Here is a 19,956-nt window from a genome sequence, read left to right as displayed (position 1 = left end):
TTATTCGAATATTTGTAACTTTCAATAACTTTCTTTCATTTGAAATTGTAAAACCAGAAAAGACAGAGAAAGAACTACTTGTCAGGGAAGAAAATCAGAATAAATAAGCGTCAGTATCAGTCAATAAATGGTAGAAAAAGGAATATTTTCAGGTAAAAGGAGGTTCCAATCCTGACGGCGGAGCCTTATTCTGAAGCCCCCGCAATCATGAAAGAGAGACGGAAAATTTGAAAATTCTAAAACTTGGACATTGGAAATTTTGAAATCAAAAGGATAAATTTGAATAAATGATTCAGAAACAATAGAGGCTAAAATTGAAATAAATAAAATAGTAATAAGCTAAGTGTTTTTCTGTCGGGTTTTTAACATACAAATGGAGAAAAAGAAGAAAGCTTGCTCGACGAGATCTGCCCTCCCACAGGCTGCCCAGGAATTTGGATTCATTCAGTTTTCAAGAACAGTTTTTAACCACAACATTTGCGGCTACTAGACGCATCATTCGGTAGTTGATTTTTCTTAGTTTTCTCAGCATACATTCAAATTAATAAGAGCCTATTAGTTTTTCCGGAAGAATGTACTTAGGAAATTGCAATTTACAAAATTTACAGAAAAAAAGTTTGAATAAATAAGATTGAGCTACATTTTCACCACTATAAATAGGTGCTTGAGGAAGGATAGAAAGAACGGTTTATCAATACATTCAAATAAATAAAATTCACTAAAGCCAGCTTACTTTGAAATCCCCGGGCGTGGAAAAAGGCTTGTGGAAGGAGCAGCGGAGCAGAATATATTTTTTTGTTTTTTTTTTGTGAGTTGAACTTCAATTTTTTGCTAATTCTTCATTTCTGGTCGTAAAGAGTCTAAAATTTTAATAACCAAACTGTAAATACAGTAATTACTGTGTTAAACATAGTTAATAATACGAGATTCTGCCAATCTGTTCGATGTTTCTTACCGGTAAAATGGATTCATCAGCCGGACGAATTTTCCATCCAAAGCTTCTTTTAACTCCGTTCAGAGCTTTGTAAAACCGCTCCTTTCCACTTTCGGTCGAAAGCATAACGAGATGCTTTCGCGTGCTTACTTCTTGCACCGATCTAATGTTCACTTCTTGTGCAAAGTCCTTGATCATGTTGTAGATGCCAGCGCTGCTGCAGCTCTCGGTGACTTGGAGCACGAAGCCGCGCTGCAGGCTGCGATGATTTCTTCGCCGGTCGTTTTGCTTTGTTCTGATTCTTTTCGTTATTTTGTAGCGATCCAGGGCCACGTGACTTATCGACACGTCACGCACTTTTGGGCAGCTTTCTAGATCCACGATTTTCTCCAGCATTTGAACTCTAGAATAAAAGATTCAGTAGAGAAAATCGATTCTCTGCGACTTTTACGCTAGAAAATGACCTAAATTGTCGAAAAATCGTAGGAAAGACATCCAAAGATTCTCGATTGTTCGACTTTTCTGACTAAAATTTCGATTTTTCGACCAAAATTTCCAGCTTTTCGAACAAATTTTTGCTTTTTTTCGACTAACCTAGCAAGAGCTTCAATATCTTCAGCATTTCTTTCTTGTTCAAATGTGATCATCGTGTTTTGAGGAGGAGTAGCAGGAGGAGTGTCTAATTTGCTGGGCGCGTAGAACTTACTGTGATTACTCGTGTGATTAATGTGTTTTCTGTCAGGTGTTTTCGATTCTTTCGCTTGCTTCTCCAAAGTCTCGTTTTCTCCCGCAAAATGCGGGGGCGATAAAGAAGCAGTCGAGTCAGGTGACAGGGGCTCGCCGTACTCTTCCTTGTTCTCCACCTCTTGCTCTGACTCTTCGTCGAATCCTGAGTCAGGCGACAGCTTCTGCTTCTCTATCTTCTCAGGAGCGGGATATTTATTGTCGAATTCTCTCCCAACTGCTCTGAGCATTTCCAAATTCGCGGCGTTTTGCTCATCCGTAGGCGTTCTGAACATGTGGGAATGTGATGTTGTCATTGTCTGCGCGACAGTTCGCGAAAAAGAAACTTTTCAAACCTGGTGAAACTCCTCTCGGCGAACTTGCGAATGTGGTCTGCTTCCCCGCTCTCTCGCCAAAGAAGTAGTTCCTTTTCAAACTCGTCTTCGGCTTCGTACATTTCGATGTCGGAGAAGAGCGAGATGTCGCTAGATTGAGAGTCAGAATCGGAGTCTTCCATGTCTTTAGCGACGTCGAATTTTTCCTCCTCCTGTTTCATGTCTTCTTCGATTTGAGCGATGAAAGCTGATCTGTCAGGAGTAATCTGTGACTCCTGTTCTTCATATTCCATTGGCTCTTCTTTGATCTCTACTTCTTCTTCATTTTCATAATTGGAAAAACTCGAGAAATCGTAATTCTGCCCGATCATCTCTTCGCGCTCGTGGGCGGCTGGCACGTGAGAAGAAAGAGAGTTCTCTTCTTCGATTTTGACTGGGTTCTCTGGTTTCCGCCTTTTTCTTCTCGGCTCGGTGTGGCTACTGTCGGGGTGATCACAAGCTCGCTTTGATGCAGCGTCCAATTGGCTGTTCCGATTGAGCGGAGGAGAGGGGCGCTCTTCCTCTTGCTTGATGACCGAGGAACTGTTGCTGTTCTCGTCGAATTCGAGGAAGGGAGAGAGAGGAGAATCAGCATTGGAAATGGCAGGAGAGGAAGGAGACGAGGAATCGTCAGGTAAGATTATTCCGTTGTTGTTGATTCGAAGAAGGTTTTTGATGTAGTCCGGGTCGGATTGAATCGCTTCTTCGTTGAGGACGTAGAACGCGTCCGGCTGGATGTTGTCCATAAAAACTGGCGCGTCAAGATCACCAATGTCGAAGTCTTCGAACTCGTCATTCTCATCGGCTGCGCTCTGACCTTCGTTTAGGCGCTTTTCTTCGATGGTGTCGGCAATGAAGTTGCGGATGGACTCCACTTGCTCGTCGTTGCGATTGGCGGGATCCTTGTTGTCGCCCATCAGTTCCTGGTAATGAGCGTCGGAGAAGGTCTCCGTCCTGAAGATCAAAGTTAAGGTCAGAGGTTTTCTTTCAATGATTTTTTTTGAAAAATGTGACTTTTTTCGTAAATTTAACGCGCTTTTAACTCACCGTTTTCGCATAGTAGGACGTCTCATAATAGGCGAAACTTGTTTCTGAATAGCAGTTGTCTTTAGGACGTTCTTTCCAATAGATCCAGCTCTCACACGGATTTTCGTGACAGTTTGACTTTCTTCTCCAGCTTCTTTCTTTTGCGCGTTCTTGAGTCGTTGAATTGCTGGTTCAATTTTCTTAGCAAGGTCGAGTTTTCTCACAGCAGCTTTTGAAGGGTTAGATTCAGCTGTGGCTACTATTGCAGATCCAGTGGGTGCTGATTTCTTGAACGAAACGAATCGGTCAGCATTGTCAGCTCGGGCAGGTTCGGATTCGACGGGAGAGTCCCCTCCGCCAATTTTCAGCGTTATTTTATGTTCATTAGCACCAGGGTTGGCTTTGTTGAGGAGATTGATAGAGTGTTCAATCGGGTTATTGCTCGATTTTGGCTGAAATCGACGGAATAAGTGGGTGAGCGCATGTTTTATCTCTTACCTGAATACTGACAGGAGCCGGCTTAGAACTTGCGACATTCGAATTTTGAACGGTTGTTGATTGAATGGGGGTTGAACTCGGCGCGGAAGCGATTTTTGAGGAAGAAGTATTCTGAGGGATAGGCACCTTGTTGGGTTTACTTTGCACTACTGTAATAATATTCGACGCCGAAATGGTCGTGAAGGCTTGCGCCAGATTGAAGATAGGTAGAAGTTGACAGCCTGAACCAAAGATTTAGAAAGGATAAATGAGGGGTTATTACCGTCAGGAAGGGATCTAATGATCGTGGAATTGTTTTCAATGATGGTAGGTTTGATGCTGACCGGTGTAGTCCTTTCCGTGGGTTTTGGAGCAACTTTCTTTGGGCTGCTGTCAGAAGAGGGCGCAGTGATGGGGGTTTTCTTGGGGGAGTTTGAGGCGGGTTTGGATGAGTTTGAGTTTTGGGGAAGGGTGTTTTTGGCTGGCACGGGGGAGGCACTTGATCGTCTTGAGCTAGAATCGCTTCTTCTCAAGATGTTGCTACTCGTTTTCATTCGCATTTGTGCTCTTTCTCGTTCTTGTCGAAGTTTCTCCTCGACTTGTCGGTCCAAATGTTCAATGATCATTTGCGTCTCGAGCGCGCGATCTTTGAAAATTGGAATCTGAAAGAAAAAAAAACTGATAGAATTTGAAGGCTCGATTTTTATCTACCTCGAGTTCGCCTTCACTTTCTTCCAATATTTTCTTTTCTTCTTCGGTCGGCTTGATAACGATTACTTTATCTTCCGGCTTCTCCTTCACGCTCTTCTTCGAGTCTTTCCGGACCAGCTCGAGTTTGGGAATTCTTGGCGGGTTTTCGGGGGATTTGATCAGACGGTCTTTGATGCTCAGTTTTCTTATTGGAATTGCAGGAGGTGGCATGAGCTCAAAGCTGTTAGAAGAAGTGTCGATTTTGAAGACCTTTTCAGAGTTTGAAAATCGATCGTGTTATTTTAATTCTGGGACGCGATTATCGTAAAAACAACTAGCGAGGCGATTTCAAACCGTGCCTGAGAAGGTGCCAGATTAGGCAAAATCGGCTTTGGCATCTTTTCCTCCATCAATTTCGGCATTATCGGCGTCGGAGGCGGTGGCATAAGTTGCTTCTCCGACGTGTCGATGTAGACCTCTTCACATGGTGGTTCGGATTTTACTTCTTCTTTCTTTGTCTCCTCATTTTTGTTGGCGGCTGCGGCAGAGACTGAAACAGGCGCGCTGGTAGCGGGAGAGGGAGATTGAATCTTTCTTTCTACTTTCACGACTGGTTTCTTCACTTGCGGCTCTGCTTTTGCGACTTGCTTGACTGTCGTAACGTTTTGGAATGTCGTTACATTCTGGACGGGGACGATGGTGACGGGGCGCACGACTTGAACGGATTGAGCTTGTGGAGCTGCTTGAACGATTTGAAAGGATTGTTGCTTTCTAAAAGAAAGGGTAGATTCGAGAGAAAAGGGGAGTATCCGCTTCTGGGGGAACTTACCCGTCGTTATTGAACAGCGAAGAGAGCTGATTCAAGTCGAGCACTTGATTCCTCCCGCTCCACCAAGTGTGGTGATGTTCAAGTTTCCCAGCTGAATTTGTCCGTTGTTGATGACAATCGGCGTGGCGGTTGTCGCATTGCCAAGGTTGATGCTTTGCATGTTGTCGCTTTTGATGGTGGTGACATTGGCCGCGTTGCTCAGCAGTTTTTCAACCCGCGTTGGAGCGGGCTGAATTACTTGCTTTCGATCCGTGTTGGGTTTGCGCTTGCGAGGAGGGGGCTCGATTTCCTTCACGCGTATTCTTCCTCGCGTCCCGTTCGATCCCTTTTCATGAATTTTAAATGAGGACTATCGACCGGGTAACTAACCTTGATCTTCTTTAGTTCCGTAATCAATCCATGAAACTCATATTTGTACAACGAGTTTTTGGAAACCATCGTGACCGTCAAACGACTTGGAATCTTGTAGCCTACGAGTCCGAGCTCACATGCTTTGTCGATAAATGGCCGATCGCTGCCATAAACCATGTCGCTCGTCTTGTTGAAATTAGAAATCTCGTTGGCCGCCATTTTCTAGTAGGGAATTGAAAGGGGGGTTTTGTGGACTGACTTTTACCCGGAAGAAGTCGTCAAGCTCTTTTGGATCTTGCGACTGGAGTTTTGGAAACTCAGCGTACAGAGCATTGAACTTCTCCGTAACTGGCGGCTTTGCTTTCGGCTTTTCTCGTTTTTTATAAGGCCGCGTTTCGGGAAGGAGAAATACATCCTTCTTCGGTTTTGTTGTTGATTTTCGACCACTTTTGGTTATGGTCACTTTTTGCTGAGCAGGAGCACTGTTTCGCGTTGTTGGAGTGCTTCTTGCCGCCTTGGGTTTAGGGGTTTTTGGTGTGCTACTAGAGCGGGTACTACTAAATGCGTTCTTCAGAAAATCTGAGCAGCGCCGTGAGCTCGACCGTCTTGGGGGTGTAAGAGGGAGCACTACTGGCGCTGATTCAATCGAGATACTTTTCGTTCTTCTGTTTTCAAAGCTCATTATTTGCGACTTTAAAGATTCAAAACGAAGATAGAAAACTTAATTTTGAGAATTTTCTGTTTTGCGAGCTTTTCCTTTTTGCTTGATTCGCAGGTGAAAACAAGCGTAATTTGCGTCCGTCCGCATCACAATCATTCGCGTCGACGTAGTCATCGCCGAACTCATCGTCATCATCGTCGTCCTCGATGATGGGGAGTTCCTCGTCGAGAAAGACGGTGACGTCGATGTTTCGGTGATTTCCGATCGTTTCGATGTCGTCGATGTAATCATCTATGTTATCGTCTTCGCTTTCATGGTCGTCGCCGACGGACGACAGTCCGATTTCTTCTACTAATGCGTTCGCGCAGGTCGTCATTCACACCTACATCACTCTAAAACACAACCACTTATTATACGAGGAGATAAAGCACAAGCTTAGGGAAGGTGCGAAGATACAGTAATCTAACAGGAAGAATCAGCTTATCATTATTGCGTTGAATTCATTTTTTTTCTCGGAAAAAAAATTGTCATTCTCTTGGAATTTTTTTACTGAGCGATCGAATTTACTATTGTCGCCACGATAAATATTTGTTCTATGAAAACAAAGGAGTATTCGTCCCAGAATAATTATTCAAAAAGAGGTGTCCAGAAGTTCTACTAGGGCCGGGTTACTCGTGGACTGAAGCTTGGAGTGAAGATATTTCTCTGCTCAAAAATACATGGCAAGAGGGAAGACTAATCAACCCTCAAATTGCTAAGCCCCAGGGGCGATAGACCTCACTCAGGGTCACTCCTTTCCTTGATTGCCTAATTTGACCTTACCGAATGAAAAAAAAAGTTGGATCCTCAACTATTGTAAAATAATTTCTTTTAACAAATAAATTCTTTCAAAGGATGGCTAAGAGCACTTGCAGCGTTCTTTGAGTTCTTTAGAAGGTGCGTTTTTCAAAATTCTTTCAAAAAATGCTTCTGATTTTCTCGACAGTCGGGTAAAAGCGGAAGGGAGAATCTGTTCGCTAGTGATTCTACGGTGCCGGGCGGTAGGACAGGGAGCCAAATTTACTACGCGCCGGGTGAATGGGCAAAGAAACGCCCAATCAATGCGCGTAGAGTCCAGTCTGACCTTGAAAGCTTAAAATTCCATCCCCACGTACTATCAGTACTGTCAGCGTGAAATTCCTAAATTCAAAAAACCGAAAAATCCGCCGTGAAAACCCATTTGGTCTTTTTCTCATTAAAAATTAATTCCGGGGGATACCCTTATGGTCTTTTAAAACTGTGCTTTTAAAGATATTATGGTCTTTTCAATGAATATTGAATTTAAAATAGCATTATCTTTATTTGAGAATTGCACGAATGATAGGATGCTTTCTACTTTGAGTGAATTTCTAAGTAAGTGAAAAATACTTCTACAGAAAAAATGATAGCTAATTGATTCTAATAACAACTTCCCCCCTTCTGTTTAAAGCTGCTTCGTTAGCTTATTTTGCCAGGTGCTTCAGCTGGAGAGAAGCTGCTTTTGAAGCTCGTTGATCTGCTTTTGGTCGCTCTTGAGTTCGGCCAGAAGCCGGTTCCTGTAAGTTTCGTTACAGTTGGGGTTCATCAGCTTCGATTTGGCTTCGTGTGCTCGGGCGATTAGTCCAGGAAGATTTTTGAAGATTCGAACGCATCTTAATTTTTCCTCTCATCAAAAAGTCGAATTAGCAAAAATTAGCAAGTAGGGATCTCATCCCCTTTGGCGGTTTATTTTGTTTACTAACCGGTCGCCAGCAACCGCAACAAGTTCCGAGTCTGGGCTGAATTCGACGCTCTTTATTGCCCCGTTGAAAATGTCTTTGATCTCGAGCACGAGCACCTTGGTCCGCAAGGAGATGAACTTGATCGATGAGTGCTGCACCAGGGCGAGAATCAGATTATCTGGCGATATGAGGATTGAGTCCACGGCTCCCCATTGATTTGGGAATGCTTCGGCCTCTGAAAAAGAAGGAATTAGTGAGAAAAAAATTACGGTCGTGAGAGGTCGTCTTGAATAAATACCACGATTTGGATTGATATAAAAGTCTAGTTCTGGATAATTTTCAGATAAGGAAAGTTACTCTAATGAAACAAGGCTTTTTTGTAAATCGAAAATGCAGATGAAAGGTCTTTGAAATTGTTGAGAGGCTACTCTCTTAGAATGAATAGTTATTCAAAGAATTCGTGATCGATTGCGTGAACGCCCACTAACGTTGCCCTTTTGTCTAAACTGACCTCGAGGTGTGTCATCTCGTTGCCAGTCCGCGCTGTTGAAGTCGTAGATTTTGAAGCCACTCGCGTCCGATAACGAGATCAGCTTCGACGAGTCTGGGAAAAAGGCAGCTTGGCTGACGTTCGATTTATGTCCACAGAGGGAGTGGAGCTTTTTCGTACTCGCATAGGAACCACTCTGAAAATGGAATTCTTGGAAAAAGGGCACTTCAGATTTAGCTTGGATTAGGGTTGATTCGTGAAGATCCTTTGTAATCCTAGTTACAAATCTTGAGTCTTGCTTATTGACTTTGAGTCATAAATGTTCCTTTTATTAGGTCTTTATTTTTATCGATATTGAACAATCTATGAATGAATCTTCTCGCACTTTCCAGCTTACCTTGAACAAGACTGCCCATCCTCTAATTTCCGCTGAATCTCCGAAACCAACGACAAATTTTGAACAGGGCGAGAGAAGCGTTTTCCCATTCGACCCAGAAGCAGCGGGAAAACGATGGAGCTCCTGGTTTCCTCTTAGATCTGACAAGACAACAGTGTGGTTGGAGTACTCGTGGTACAGGAAGGAGCCCGCCTGTACGCCCGATTGAAATTGAACTGCGATCTTTGCCCTTTTCAGCGCTTTTTTTTTGTTCAAAAATGAGTTGAAAAGAGGTCTTTTTTAATATTTTCTGAACAGTTCCTGCGCCCGGTAGAAAATCAACAGCGTTAGAAATGTGCTTCAATTCGTACGACCCACCATCTTGCTTCGCAACTTGAAATAAAGCCACGGTATTTTCTTTTTGCAAAATCGCACAGAGCGATTTTCCATCCGGGGCAAACTTGACTGACAACGCTGGATCATGAGCGGTGTTGTATCTGAAGAAGTTTACGTTGTCTCTATTTTTTCATAAGCAAGATCTCTAGTGACCCGTAGAAGAAAATAACGAGCGGCAAGAGGAGTTAGCTCTCGAGTTGTATAACTTCCAAATTGGCTCAAATATTTACACATTTCAAAATCTAGCGTAGAATAGGAGAGCAAGACTTATCCGTCTATCGACAAATATGACAATTACTAATGAACATACAGTAGCTACAAGCAAGCAGTAATTGTTTATCAACCTCTCGCGCCTGATAACAATTTCTATCGCACCTGTACGACGTGTTTCCTTTCCCAAGCTCTTTCGTTGGCCACAGTAGAATGGACCTTTCCCCGTCAGATGTTGCGATAAACTTTCCATTCTCCGAAAAGGAAATGTCGTTGACGCACTTTGTGTGGCCCTTGAGTGTGTTTGTCAAAAGTCCATGCTCAAATTCTTTGTGGTCGAGTTTCTTCGAAGCTTGGTTCAGTTTTTTCAAGCTTTTGCCTGTCGGTTTTTGAGCGCTTTAAATTGGGGTGAAAACAACAAAGATTCACTTCCACTTTCGCCGAGATTTCGCCCCTTTCCTTGTTGATTTCTTGACAAGTTTTTCTTTCTCAAGTTCTTTTTTCGCAAGTTTTTGTTCAGCTTCCTCTAGGGTGGGAGAATTTGATTCTCCGCCCCTTCCTTTCACGAACTGAAGAAAAACAAATATTGAAGCGAGTAAGACAATTAGCTCTACGATCATTCTTAAAAATGGTATTTTTTACGAGCGAATTAGTTGGTTGAAATTATTTCTTTTATCAGTAGTTTTGCGAGGTACTCAATCAAGAACTGTTGACATTGGCTTTTATGGGGATTTTAATTATTCCTTACAAAAATTAGAATATTCAAACTTAAAAATCATCCATTCCTTTTCGTCGAAAAATGTCAAGACCCTTCTAGCGAGCTTTTGCCCAAATCTTTGGTGGGTAGCACCACCTCCTTCCCCTCGTTCAACGTCGGAATTCGCCAGTTTTTCGAAGGCGCGGGTTTTTTGGATGTCATCTGAAGCGATAGCAAGGGCAGTTTGAAAGTTTGGCAGGACTTTGATGATCAATGGAATGTGCACTTCTTTGTGAAGGGTTCATTTTCTAGCTGGGATCGGCAACCTGCGTAGAAAACCTGAGTCAGGGTCTGAAAGATCTATATTTCAATATTTTCACACCCTGACTCAGGTTTTCTAAGCAGGTTGCCGAGACCAGTTTCGGACGGAACATAAAATGATTATTCAACCTTTTCCTTGAATACCAGTAATAGTCAGTAAAAATCGCTTGAACAGCGCGTCGCAATCTTCCGATGAGGTGATTCTTTTCTTCTGTTTGAGGAAAGTTACGAAAGCATTACTCAACTCTCTTGACCGTAGAAAAAGTCAAGGATAAAGTTTTATTTCCATGTCTTCTAAAAGAGTCAACTTCAAACAGTGCCTGACTTTATTATCAATCTCAGTGTGCTCCTTGTCTTTTTCTCTCTTGCTCGGGGCCTCTAGAATCGCCTTGATCGCAGAAATCGTGCAGCCCAGCCAAGTCCTGTCCTTGGAGGTTTGAAGAACTTTGAACTTCCCGTCGAGATTTTCGTTCAAATTAAAGGAGATCAATTTTTTTTCAAAATTAATTCTGTTCTCCGTTGTATCGACGATGATATACGAAACTTTTAAAAGGGTCAAAAAGGGAGCGAAATAATAAGAGCTAGGCTCTACAATCTGCCTCCAAAACCTGAGTCAGGGCCTGAAAGAGCTTGAATGAAAAGCTGCATATGGTTTTTCGCGGCTTCGATTCAAGCTCTTTCAGGCCCTGACTCAGGCTTTTGAAACAGGTTGCCGAGCCCAGAATAAGAGCACCAAAACTTATCATGCTTATTCTCAGCCCAAGCCTTGTTTTTGCCGGCAAACTTGAACGAAAACGTCAAATTGCTGAACTCGTCCTCGAAAGCAAAAAACAGTCTCTTCCTCCAGCTCTTGGTAAACTATCTCTTGCGCGTTTTCATCTATTTCTGGCCACTTTCGCTTCACTCTGAGACTTGGGTAGCGGCAACCGGCCGACTCGACGAATCTAAGTTCGACTGCTTTCTCTCCGTTGAAAACTTTGACTCCATCTGCATCGAAAGAGCAGTTTTTCAGGTCGCTCTCGACAAAGTGCTCTGCCGAATATTCCGCGATTCCGTATTCCCAACAATGCGCTTTCCTCAGATATTCAACTTATTAAAATCTGGGCTTGGAGACCTGTGTTAAAAACCTGAGCCAGGACTTTTAAATTCACTACTAAAATTTTCATTGTTATAAAAAATTTTCTGTATAAAAAGTGGAGTCTATTGTCTAACCTAACTGAAATTAACCTAATAAAGCCGGAATTATCGTAGAGAGGCCCTTAAAATTTCGTATCCGATCCTTTCATAGTAACTTGTTTTTGCTCCTTTTCGAGCTGTTTTTCTAGCTTTTTTCGTGCCGCATTTCGTCTTTTCAGCTCTCTTTCTTCAGCTGTCAATTTCGGTGCCATTCTAATCAGTTGAAAATTGAGAAAATCATCGAAAGAAATTTATAGATATTTGTCCGAAATCGAGGTTTTTTCTTATTAGTCTTCAATGAGGCAAATTTCAAGCAAATCTTCATCTTTCAATGTCTTCCCCAATTTGATTTCGCAGTCTGAAAGACGTATTCTAGAGAAAAAATCACAGTTTTTCTAGAACATTTTTTTCAGACATTATTTTCTCTGCGCGCCGTTCTTTCATTGGTCCATCCCACGCTTCTTTCCACTACAAAGATAGCCAAAAGGGAGATTTCTTATTCTGAAGAGCTCAAGAAGATCGTTTTTTTGTTGAGCTCTTGTAGAATTTTTTTGATAAGAAAAATGAAAATTCATGGAAAAAAATCTTCATTTTTTTTTTGATGAAATAATTCATTTTTCTGGTAAGTTTCATTTTTTACCGAAAAATTTATGAAAAAATGTCATTGAATAAAAAATAACTTATTTTATCAACAAGTTGTTGACTGAAAGTTCAGGCTGTTTTGTTGATTCTGAGACGAGCGCAGCTGTTCTCAAAATAAAGCCGCTCGCCTAAAATAAAGTAAAAAACAAGGAGAGAGAAAATGCTGCTCCTCGCGTTCTTCTTGGGCGCTCTTGCCAGCGATGGATCTGATAATCGAAAGGTTGGAGTAAACCAGATGCATGTCGCGTACCTGAGCGAGTTTGAACGGTCGGTTTCGTGGACGTCTTTGACGGAGAAAGACCCCATCACGTTTATTTATCAACTTGCTGTTCCTGGACCAGAAGGAATCGGTTTTCATTTCGGCTTTTTTTTGCAAAGAAAAAGTAGAATAACCGATGGAAGGGGAAATGAAGATGGTCGACTCCAACGTTACTACCTTCATTGAACCTCAGGACAAATCCCAAGAGCGATACATTCATACTGTCGTTCTCAGGTAGATTTGCTTTGGCTTGTTCATTGTCAAAAACTTCCTAAAAATCGAGAAGCCGCTTGCGGCTTCGAGCTTCTTTAATAAAAGAAGCCACGGGAAGCGCAGCTTTTATTGAAATTACTCGAAGCCGCAAAAGCGGCTTCTCGACTTGAAAATTTTCTTTCATTTGAAATTAGCAATCTGAAATACGGTAATTACAATTACGCTCCAATGGGTTATCACTGGTACCACTTCAATGTTTATGAAAACACCCCCGATGACGAGCAAATGTTTCTGATTTACGGAGACATGGGCGTCGAAAACTCACAGTGCTTGGATGCAATCGAAAATATGGTAATTACGCTCGGGGATGATCTGGACATGATTTGGCATATTGGGGATTTCGCTTATGATATGTGCGACAACAATGGCCAAAACACGGATTTGTTTATGAACATGGTTGAGCCTATTGCCGCTGCAAGTAAGGGGAAACAAACTAAAGCGGTTGATACTAAAATATTGGGAAATTAAGTGCCGTACATGACGATTCCCGGAAACCACGAGAGCCATTTCAACTTCTCCCACTACGAAAGTCGCTACTCCTCTGTTTCCAAAACAAATCCTTATTATTATTCCTACGACTACGGGAACGTCCACGTGATTCATTTCACCACGGAGCTGTACTTCTACCCGGAGCAGTTTTCGGAACAGAACATCAAGGACCAGTTCAATTGGATTCAACAGGATTTGAAGACTGCCAACCAAAATCGCGACAAATATCCCTGGATCATTACCACTGGTCATCGACCCATGTATTGGTAAGGCATTTCAGCTGGTCCAGCTCTAGAATTAAATTCAGCGAACGATTGAGCTCCAAATGCGTCAATGACACCGACCCCGTCAGAATCGGCCCGTATGGATTGGAGAAAATGTTCAACGACTACGGCGTCGATGTTGCTTTTTGGGGCCATGTCCATCTTTACGAACGAATGTTTCCTTTGAACAATGAAGAATATGAAAAACAGCCGCTGGATAAATACGAGAATCCAAAGTGGGTGACTCACGTGATTACTGGAGCTCCGGGAAATAAGGAAGACATCAGTACGAACATGAAAGATCAGCCCGAATGGAGCGCGGTCAGATTGGAAGAATACAGCTTCACAACTCTTACTGCTGCTAGAGGTAAAGAGTATATCTAGGTTCGCCATTCTAAGTATTCTAGATACGCTGACAATCAAGCAATGGAGCAAAGATGAAACCTCAAAGATCATCGATCAGTTCCAAATTACGAAGACCGAGCAAAAGTCCGAACTTCGCTGGTACGAGCGCGCGATAAAATGGCTTCGAGGAGTTACCAAAATGATATTTTGAAACCTCTCCTGGGATTATTGCAGCTGTTTCTGGCAATTCTGAAATAAACTTTCAAAAAAATTCTGAATGCGTCAAAAGAGATGCTTTTCTTTGGGTTAATTTTGAGTTCGTTTGCGAGGGAAATTTCGCTGATCAATGACTTGGAAGCCGGTTTTAATCAGATGCATTTGGCTTATCTTGGAAAACAAGAGAGGTCGTTTTCTTGGACATCGTTGACAGAGTTGGAATCCATGGAGTTTTTTTATCAGTTGAAAGTTATCGGCCCTCAAGGAGAGATGAAGGTTGCCTTTTCGAATGTCACCAAATTCGTCGAACCTCAAGATTCTTCAGAAATAAGATACATTCATACTGTTACTTTGAGGTTTGACTTTGAACAAAAATTGATTGTCATTTTGTTCTGGTAGTGATCTGAATTTCGGTCTTTACAACTACAAACTTGACGACGGAAAAATCTACAGCTTCGAATTAACTGACAGCGGGCCAGAAGACGAGCAGACTTTCCTGATTTATGGCGATTTCGGAGTCGAGAATTCTCAATGCCTGGGCGCGATTAAAAGTCTAGTGGACTCTGAAGATGCTGACATGATCTGGCACATTGGAGACTTCGCCTATGACATGTTTGATGACAAGGGCAAGAATGCAGACCGATTCATGAATATGGTCGAACCAATTGCTTCATCAGGTCTTCTTTCTTTTATTTCAGTAGTTTTTAATTGAAATAAGTTCCGTACATGACAATCCCTGGCAACCACGAGAGCAAGTATAACTTCACACACTATGAAAGCAGATACTCTTCTGTCTCAAAAACAAACCCCTTCTACTATTCCTACGACTATGGCAACGTCCATGTACTGCATTTCACTACAGAGCTGTACTTCTACCCTGATCAGTTTTCCGAGCAAAACATCAAGGACCAGTTTGATTGGATTCAACAAGATCTCAAAGCTGCAGCTGAAAATCGAAAAAATGTCCCTTGGATCATTACAACTGGTCATCGGCCTATGTACTGGTGAATTGACTTGATCGAGTTTCTTTTTATTAAAAAAATTAGTGAGGCAAAATCGAACTCCGCAAAATGTAAAGAAGACACCGATCCATTGAGAGTAGGCCCGTATGGATTGGAAAAAATGTTCAACGACTTTGGAGTTGATGTTGCTTTCTGGGGACATGTTCATATTTACGAACGAATGTTTCCGCTGAACAATAAACAGTTCGAAAAACAACCGCTTGATAAGTACGACAATCCAAAATGGGTAACGCATGTTATTACCGGAGCTCCTGGAAACAAGGAAGATATCACGACGGACATGACCGATCGGCCCGATTGGAGCGCGGTTAGACTGGAAGAATACAGCTTTACCACGATGACGGCTTCTCACGGCAAGAATTTGAGCTTCATTCCCTCGCGTTACAGTTTGATTCTTTAGAAACTTTGACGATCAAGCAATGGAGCAAAGATGAAACTCCAAAAATCATCGATCAATTTCAAATAACAAAAATTTCTGAATAGAGAAAAACTCACTCTTTTGAATGAATCTTGTATTTTTTTCATTGCTTTCTCGATAAATTAAATTACAGAAGTTTGAAGTCACTTGTCACTTTAAGGCACTTTTCTTGGCCAGCTGTTGCTTACCACCGTTGTACTCGTAGTTGTAGTAGCGGAACATTTGCGTGCACTAGAATTTTTAATTTGATGAAAAAACAGGCTGTGTTGATATTTTTTACCTGAGCAGCAGTGTTTGTCAAGTGGCAGGCGAGAAGGAGCATGTTTCTAGGCTGAACCATCCAGGCGAAGCGGGAGAAGAGCACAGAGTAGAGGATGAGGGACGCAGTCATGTTGGGCTAGAATTGATTTGAATGGAGGGAGGAAGAAGAGGACTCACGGAAATGATCTCGGGCGATTTCTGACAATCGGCAATAGCGGCGATGGGAATTCCCCAGTTGGCAGCGGGACCCCAAAAGTGGGTCGAGAAAAAGTAGTCTCTCCATGCTTTGAAGGAGTTATCTGAATATTTCCGTTAAATACAGTAAAAAATACAGTCTTTTGAGCAACAAACGCCGTAAATCGATCATTTTTGTTAATTAAAACTGTCTCTTTTTTTGAATATTTATGGTGTTTTAATAAATTTAAACCTGCTTGTTCAGCATTAAATCTTCTTCCAGCTCTAAACTGATTTCGGAATCCGTTGAATCCTCTATTAAAAAACTGCCTCATTCTGAAAACAATATCCTCTCGCTTTTATCTCTGAAATCGTAAAAAAGGCCCGAAATAGAGTGCTTTCCTTTCGAGAGCGATTCTGATTGGCCAGTTCTTTGGCGAAGGCCACTTTGGAGCACACTCAAATGCTGTGCGCGCTCATTTGCTCAGGCGCTCAAATGCTCGGGACGCTCTTTTGCACGGACACAAGCGAAAGAGTGTCCAAGCGAATGAGCGTTTGATTTAATTGGTCGACTATGAAAAATGTTATACAGGACATAAACCATGATTTAGTGGTGTCAATTCTTAGAGTTTTATCGAAATAAATTCGGAACAATTTCGAAAAACACGAAATCATCGGGAAGAAATTAAAATGGACATTATTTTTTTTCAATAAGTGATCAAGTGTTATGTAATAATTGTTCAGAATTGTTAAGATGATCACACAATGAGTCATTTTAGCGTATATTTAGAAAATACAGCATTTAGAGTGATAATACGCTGATGATCACTTTTAATTGTTTATTTTCGGAGAAATATTCTTGTGCTAATTTTCGACCAATTAAATCAAACGCTCATTCGCTTTGGACACTCTTTCGCTCGTGTCCGAGCAAAAGAGCGTCCGAGCATTTGAGCGCCTGAGCAAATGAGCGCGCCGAGCATTTGAGTGTGCTCCGGCCACTTTTGCGTTGGAAAGTTGTTGGTTTTACTATCGGTCTCTGTGTTTGGCAAATAATGGAGTTTTTTGGGGAAAAGTTTTTTGCGAAGTTTTTTGCAATTATGGTTACGTAATTGTCACTAAATTAGTGCCCTGCTCATCTTAGGTGGCTTTTCTTATATAAAAAGGCTTCTGCAAGCTTTTAGAAGCAAAAGGGTTTCGTAAAAATGGTATATTTTCATGCTAGATTTTAGTAAAAACGAGTAATTACGTTCCAGTGCTGAGAAAATACGGTGTTAAGGTACGGGATCTCCCGAAAGCGCGGGAAGCTTACACCACATTTCTGAAATTTGAATGCCTGCCCAGGAGAGCCGTAATCGATAGCCTGGAAAGCTCTGTGCATCTAATGGCCGTTGGCAAAACAGCACTGTTTTGCGGCTTGGATTCCCTTTGAGCTTGGCGCTGGTCAATGGGAAATTGATCGCAGAGCTTGACTCCGATTTCTCGTCGCAGATTCCAGGCTCCGTTGCCACCTCTGTGACCATGGACACCAGCAGCGTATATAATCAACCGGCGATCGGCAGTTGATTAAGATCTTCTAAAAATAATATGAAGCTTTTCAAATCCCTCGCAGTCCTTGCGGGCTGTGCTTCTGCCGCTGCTTACGAAAAATGTATTACTTGTGAATACGTTGGCGTTGCAGATGATGAAACCAACGCTATCGCCGATTTGAAAGCTGCGACTTGTACTAATCCAGCTTCTGACGATGAACTAGAGGATTTAAAGTATACTGTCAGTGGTACTACTGACGCTGATAACGAAAAATACTGCGTATCCATTTTCTACATGTTCGAAGCAAAAGATATTGGAAACAAGTAAGTATAATTTATACTGTATATTTACGGAATAATTACGGGAAATTATTTTAGAGTCGTCTACGGTGTAAAACGATACGTCTCAGATTCGAGCGTTACTCTTTCCCGAGTCGATGTTGATGGATATGAAGGTGTCAAGGGCATTGCCAGCTCAGTCCAGCAGAAAGCACTTGATAACGATGCTAAGGATGCCGACGGTAACGACGCACCTATCCTCCTTACAAACTTCATTGAACGAGGAGTTGACGGTGCTCTCTACATGGGAGACGGTCGTGAAGACCCTGTCACCAGTGGCGATGCCTCTACTGTCAACATCCAGACCTTCGATTCCATTCGATGTTTGGTCTGTCACGATGCTCAAGAATTCTCAACCGCTCCTCTCCAGTCCTCCGACATCACCATGCCATGCTGGAATCCATCTGGAAACGTTTTTGCTACCGATGATGAAGCTGCCCGAGATCCAACAAAATACTGCAGCCCAGAAAACGGTCTTTGCATGACCAAAACCTGGCAATATAAAACCAAAAACGATGCTAACGTTGTTACCAGCCACTGGGTCGCGATCGAGCGAGGTTGTGCTTCAAATACTGAGAAAGCTAGTCTTGGTAGCAGTGAAACTGACGTGCTCACTCCTAATAAACGAGCCGTTTCTGCTAACATGTTCGTCCGAATGTATGCTGCCACAAACACTGCTTCTAAGGCAAAGGACAATGCAAAATACCCTGATGCCGATGTTTCGACCAAAATCGATCACGCCGATGTGAAAGACGATAAGTCTGCAATTCAGCAAGGAGACCATTCTACTTTTGATATTCGACCAATTACTGCGCAGTTTATGTCATCTGATGGGTCTGGCAAGCCTGACGTCCCCTCTGTAGCTGCCGCTACCGAGGAACTCGAATGCATTAGCTGCTCTACCCCTATTGGAAACACTGATTCTGCCAACGATTGTGTCACCGCCAAAACCACTGGTCGTGTAAAGTGCAAGACTCTTGCCTGTTCCGCTATCACTTCAAGCTACAAGCTCGGAGAAGATGCCACTGAAACTTACTATTACGCAAAACGAGGCTGTGCTGCTGATCCCGATGATGGTGTTACTGATGGTGAGCAAGAAAATGCTGATGACTACGTAGTTCCCGACGGATGGACCAATATCAAACAATACAACCAACGATCAACCACTACTAATGGTAACACTGGACGATCATCTTCCATTTCTACTGCTGTTGTCTTCGATTGCTACTCCTGCGAGAGCTCCTTCTCCACCACTGTCTCCGGCGCAAACCCAGCTGACCCTATCTTTGACTCTGTTAAAGAAAAAGACACCTCTCTCTGCTGGCAAACATTCAAGCCCGTCGCTGACTCTAGCTCCTCGGCAACTGGCACTTCTGGCTCCTGCACCGGCAAATGCTACGTCTCTGCTTACAAATACAAGGAATCTACTGGCACCAGCAAGCTTCCAGCCACCACCTTCAACTGGTACATTAAACGAGGATGTGATACCGAAATGTCTGTCATCAACAACGAGACTCCTGCTCCAGCCCTTTACGGAATCTCCCAGACCAACCGAGTTTGCGACTACACCAACGGTACTCTTTGCAACGGTCTTGTCGAAGGATACGATACCACCCTCGAAATTGCCACGCAGTCTTCTCGACTTCTCCAGTGCTACGATTGCGAGACTCCAGCTGGAAATACTGACCCAGAAGGTAAAAAAAGATTGAAATGAGGCCATAATATGTATTTATTCCAGATCCCTGCTACACTGTTCCATCCACCACCAAGGCTGTCGAGTGCCCAGATCTTTCCTACACTTCCTGCTCCACCACCGAGACCGCTTACACTTTGAACGGACAGAGCTTCTACGGCATCAAGCGAGCTTGCCACAAGGGTGATCATGAAGACTCCACTGAGTAAGTACTTTTCTGATGGCCCAGTTATTAAAATTGGAAATTCAGAGCCGTTGCTGGATTCAAGAACGTCAACTCTGAGACCACTCACTGCACTTCCGGCTCCTGCAACAAGGCTAACGGCAAGACCACCGACCTCGTCGTCGCTGTCGAATCCTCACCTGGATCTGGAACTGAGAACGAAACCGAAGAATCCGGCGCCGCCGTCGTTGCTTTCTCCGGACTCATGGCCGTCACTTTGGCTCTCTTCCACTAAACTCACCGACAAAAAGATTTTGTCAAAACCAGCATTCTGACCCTCGCTTGGCTTGACTACGATTTTCAACCCCATTTCTTTATTTTTTCTTTATTTAATCTTTCCTTA

The 19,956-nt window shown here is 42.8% G+C and overlaps 8 protein-coding genes across 9 annotated transcripts; 3 read left to right on the top strand and 5 right to left on the bottom strand.

Annotated features, from left to right (window-relative positions):
- Nucleotides 1-4: 4 nt before the first annotated feature.
- Nucleotides 5-4,990, bottom strand: LOC145700412 (uncharacterized). Its single transcript, XM_081777676.1, has 9 exons — nt 4,584-4,990; nt 4,246-4,494; nt 3,818-4,196; nt 3,556-3,776; nt 3,079-3,509; nt 2,014-2,985; nt 1,529-1,945; nt 956-1,337; nt 5-860 (listed from the first exon to the last, which is right to left on the bottom strand). Exons 1-9 carry the CDS (start codon nt 4,668-4,670, stop codon nt 840-842), a joined length of 3,159 nt encoding a protein of 1,052 aa, XP_081633802.1. The 5' UTR covers nt 4,671-4,990; the 3' UTR covers nt 5-839.
- On the bottom strand, nt 4,856-6,462 carry LOC145700414 (uncharacterized). Its single transcript, XM_081777678.1, has 5 exons — nt 6,155-6,462; nt 5,670-6,063; nt 5,423-5,626; nt 5,054-5,378; nt 4,856-4,995 (listed from the first exon to the last, which is right to left on the bottom strand). The coding sequence occupies exons 1-4, from the start codon at nt 6,439-6,441 to the stop codon at nt 5,085-5,087; spliced, it is 1,179 nt and encodes a 392-aa protein (XP_081633804.1). The 5' UTR covers nt 6,442-6,462; the 3' UTR covers nt 4,856-4,995; nt 5,054-5,084.
- Nucleotides 6,463-7,563: 1,101 nt separating this feature from the next.
- Nucleotides 7,564-8,710, bottom strand: LOC145697970 (uncharacterized). The gene is made up of 4 exons (XM_081775177.1): nt 8,692-8,710; nt 8,316-8,531; nt 7,826-8,039; nt 7,564-7,639 (listed from the first exon to the last, which is right to left on the bottom strand). Exons 1-4 carry the CDS (start codon nt 8,708-8,710, stop codon nt 7,564-7,566), a joined length of 525 nt encoding a protein of 174 aa, XP_081631303.1.
- Nucleotides 8,711-9,925: 1,215 nt separating this feature from the next.
- Nucleotides 9,926-11,682, bottom strand: LOC145697969 (uncharacterized). The gene is made up of 7 exons (XM_081775176.1): nt 11,587-11,682; nt 11,507-11,510; nt 11,060-11,365; nt 10,615-10,837; nt 10,433-10,497; nt 10,045-10,264; nt 9,926-9,995 (listed from the first exon to the last, which is right to left on the bottom strand). The coding sequence occupies exons 1-7, from the start codon at nt 11,680-11,682 to the stop codon at nt 9,926-9,928; spliced, it is 984 nt and encodes a 327-aa protein (XP_081631302.1).
- A 251-nt stretch (nt 11,683-11,933) lies between these two features.
- Nucleotides 11,934-15,477, top strand: LOC145696782 (acid phosphatase type 7-like). 2 transcript variants are annotated; one of them, XM_081773870.1, is made up of 7 exons: nt 11,934-12,092; nt 12,186-12,457; nt 12,516-12,605; nt 12,779-13,062; nt 13,114-13,399; nt 13,441-13,763; nt 15,380-15,477. In XM_081773870.1, exons 2-7 carry the CDS (start codon nt 12,273-12,275, stop codon nt 15,460-15,462), a joined length of 1,251 nt encoding a protein of 416 aa, XP_081629996.1. In that variant the 5' UTR covers nt 11,934-12,092; nt 12,186-12,272; the 3' UTR covers nt 15,463-15,477. The 2 variants fall into 2 exon arrangements, with proteins under 2 accessions (XP_081629996.1, XP_081629995.1); XM_081773869.1 differs by lacking the exon at nt 15,380-15,477 and adding an exon at nt 13,804-14,019.
- LOC145700604 (acid phosphatase type 7-like) lies at nt 14,008-15,373 on the top strand (the record flags this gene model as incomplete). Its single annotated transcript, XM_081777899.1, has 4 exons — nt 14,008-14,313; nt 14,357-14,634; nt 14,676-14,961; nt 15,004-15,373. Coding segments are annotated over exons 1-4 (1,215 nt in total), but the record flags the coding sequence as incomplete, so codon positions are not given.
- LOC145696783 (mitochondrial pyruvate carrier 1-like) lies at nt 15,477-16,246 on the bottom strand. Its single transcript, XM_081773871.1, has 4 exons — nt 16,086-16,246; nt 15,836-15,957; nt 15,678-15,794; nt 15,477-15,628 (listed from the first exon to the last, which is right to left on the bottom strand). Exons 1-4 carry the CDS (start codon nt 16,165-16,167, stop codon nt 15,548-15,550), a joined length of 402 nt encoding a protein of 133 aa, XP_081629997.1. The 5' UTR covers nt 16,168-16,246; the 3' UTR covers nt 15,477-15,547.
- A 1,144-nt stretch (nt 16,247-17,390) lies between these two features.
- LOC145697968 (uncharacterized) lies at nt 17,391-19,848 on the top strand. The gene is made up of 4 exons (XM_081775175.1): nt 17,391-17,682; nt 17,737-19,391; nt 19,436-19,595; nt 19,641-19,848. The coding sequence occupies exons 1-4, from the start codon at nt 17,417-17,419 to the stop codon at nt 19,846-19,848; spliced, it is 2,289 nt and encodes a 762-aa protein (XP_081631301.1). The 5' UTR covers nt 17,391-17,416.
- Nucleotides 19,849-19,956: the final 108 nt, after the last annotated feature.

This window comes from Oikopleura dioica, chromosome 2 (genome assembly GCF_907165135.1).
Source record: "Oikopleura dioica chromosome 2, OKI2018_I68_1.0, whole genome shotgun sequence".
Classification (NCBI taxonomy): domain Eukaryota; kingdom Metazoa; phylum Chordata; class Appendicularia; order Copelata; family Oikopleuridae; genus Oikopleura; species Oikopleura dioica.
Note: the sequence above shows the minus strand (reverse complement) of the source record. Positions and strands in the feature narration are given on the sequence as shown.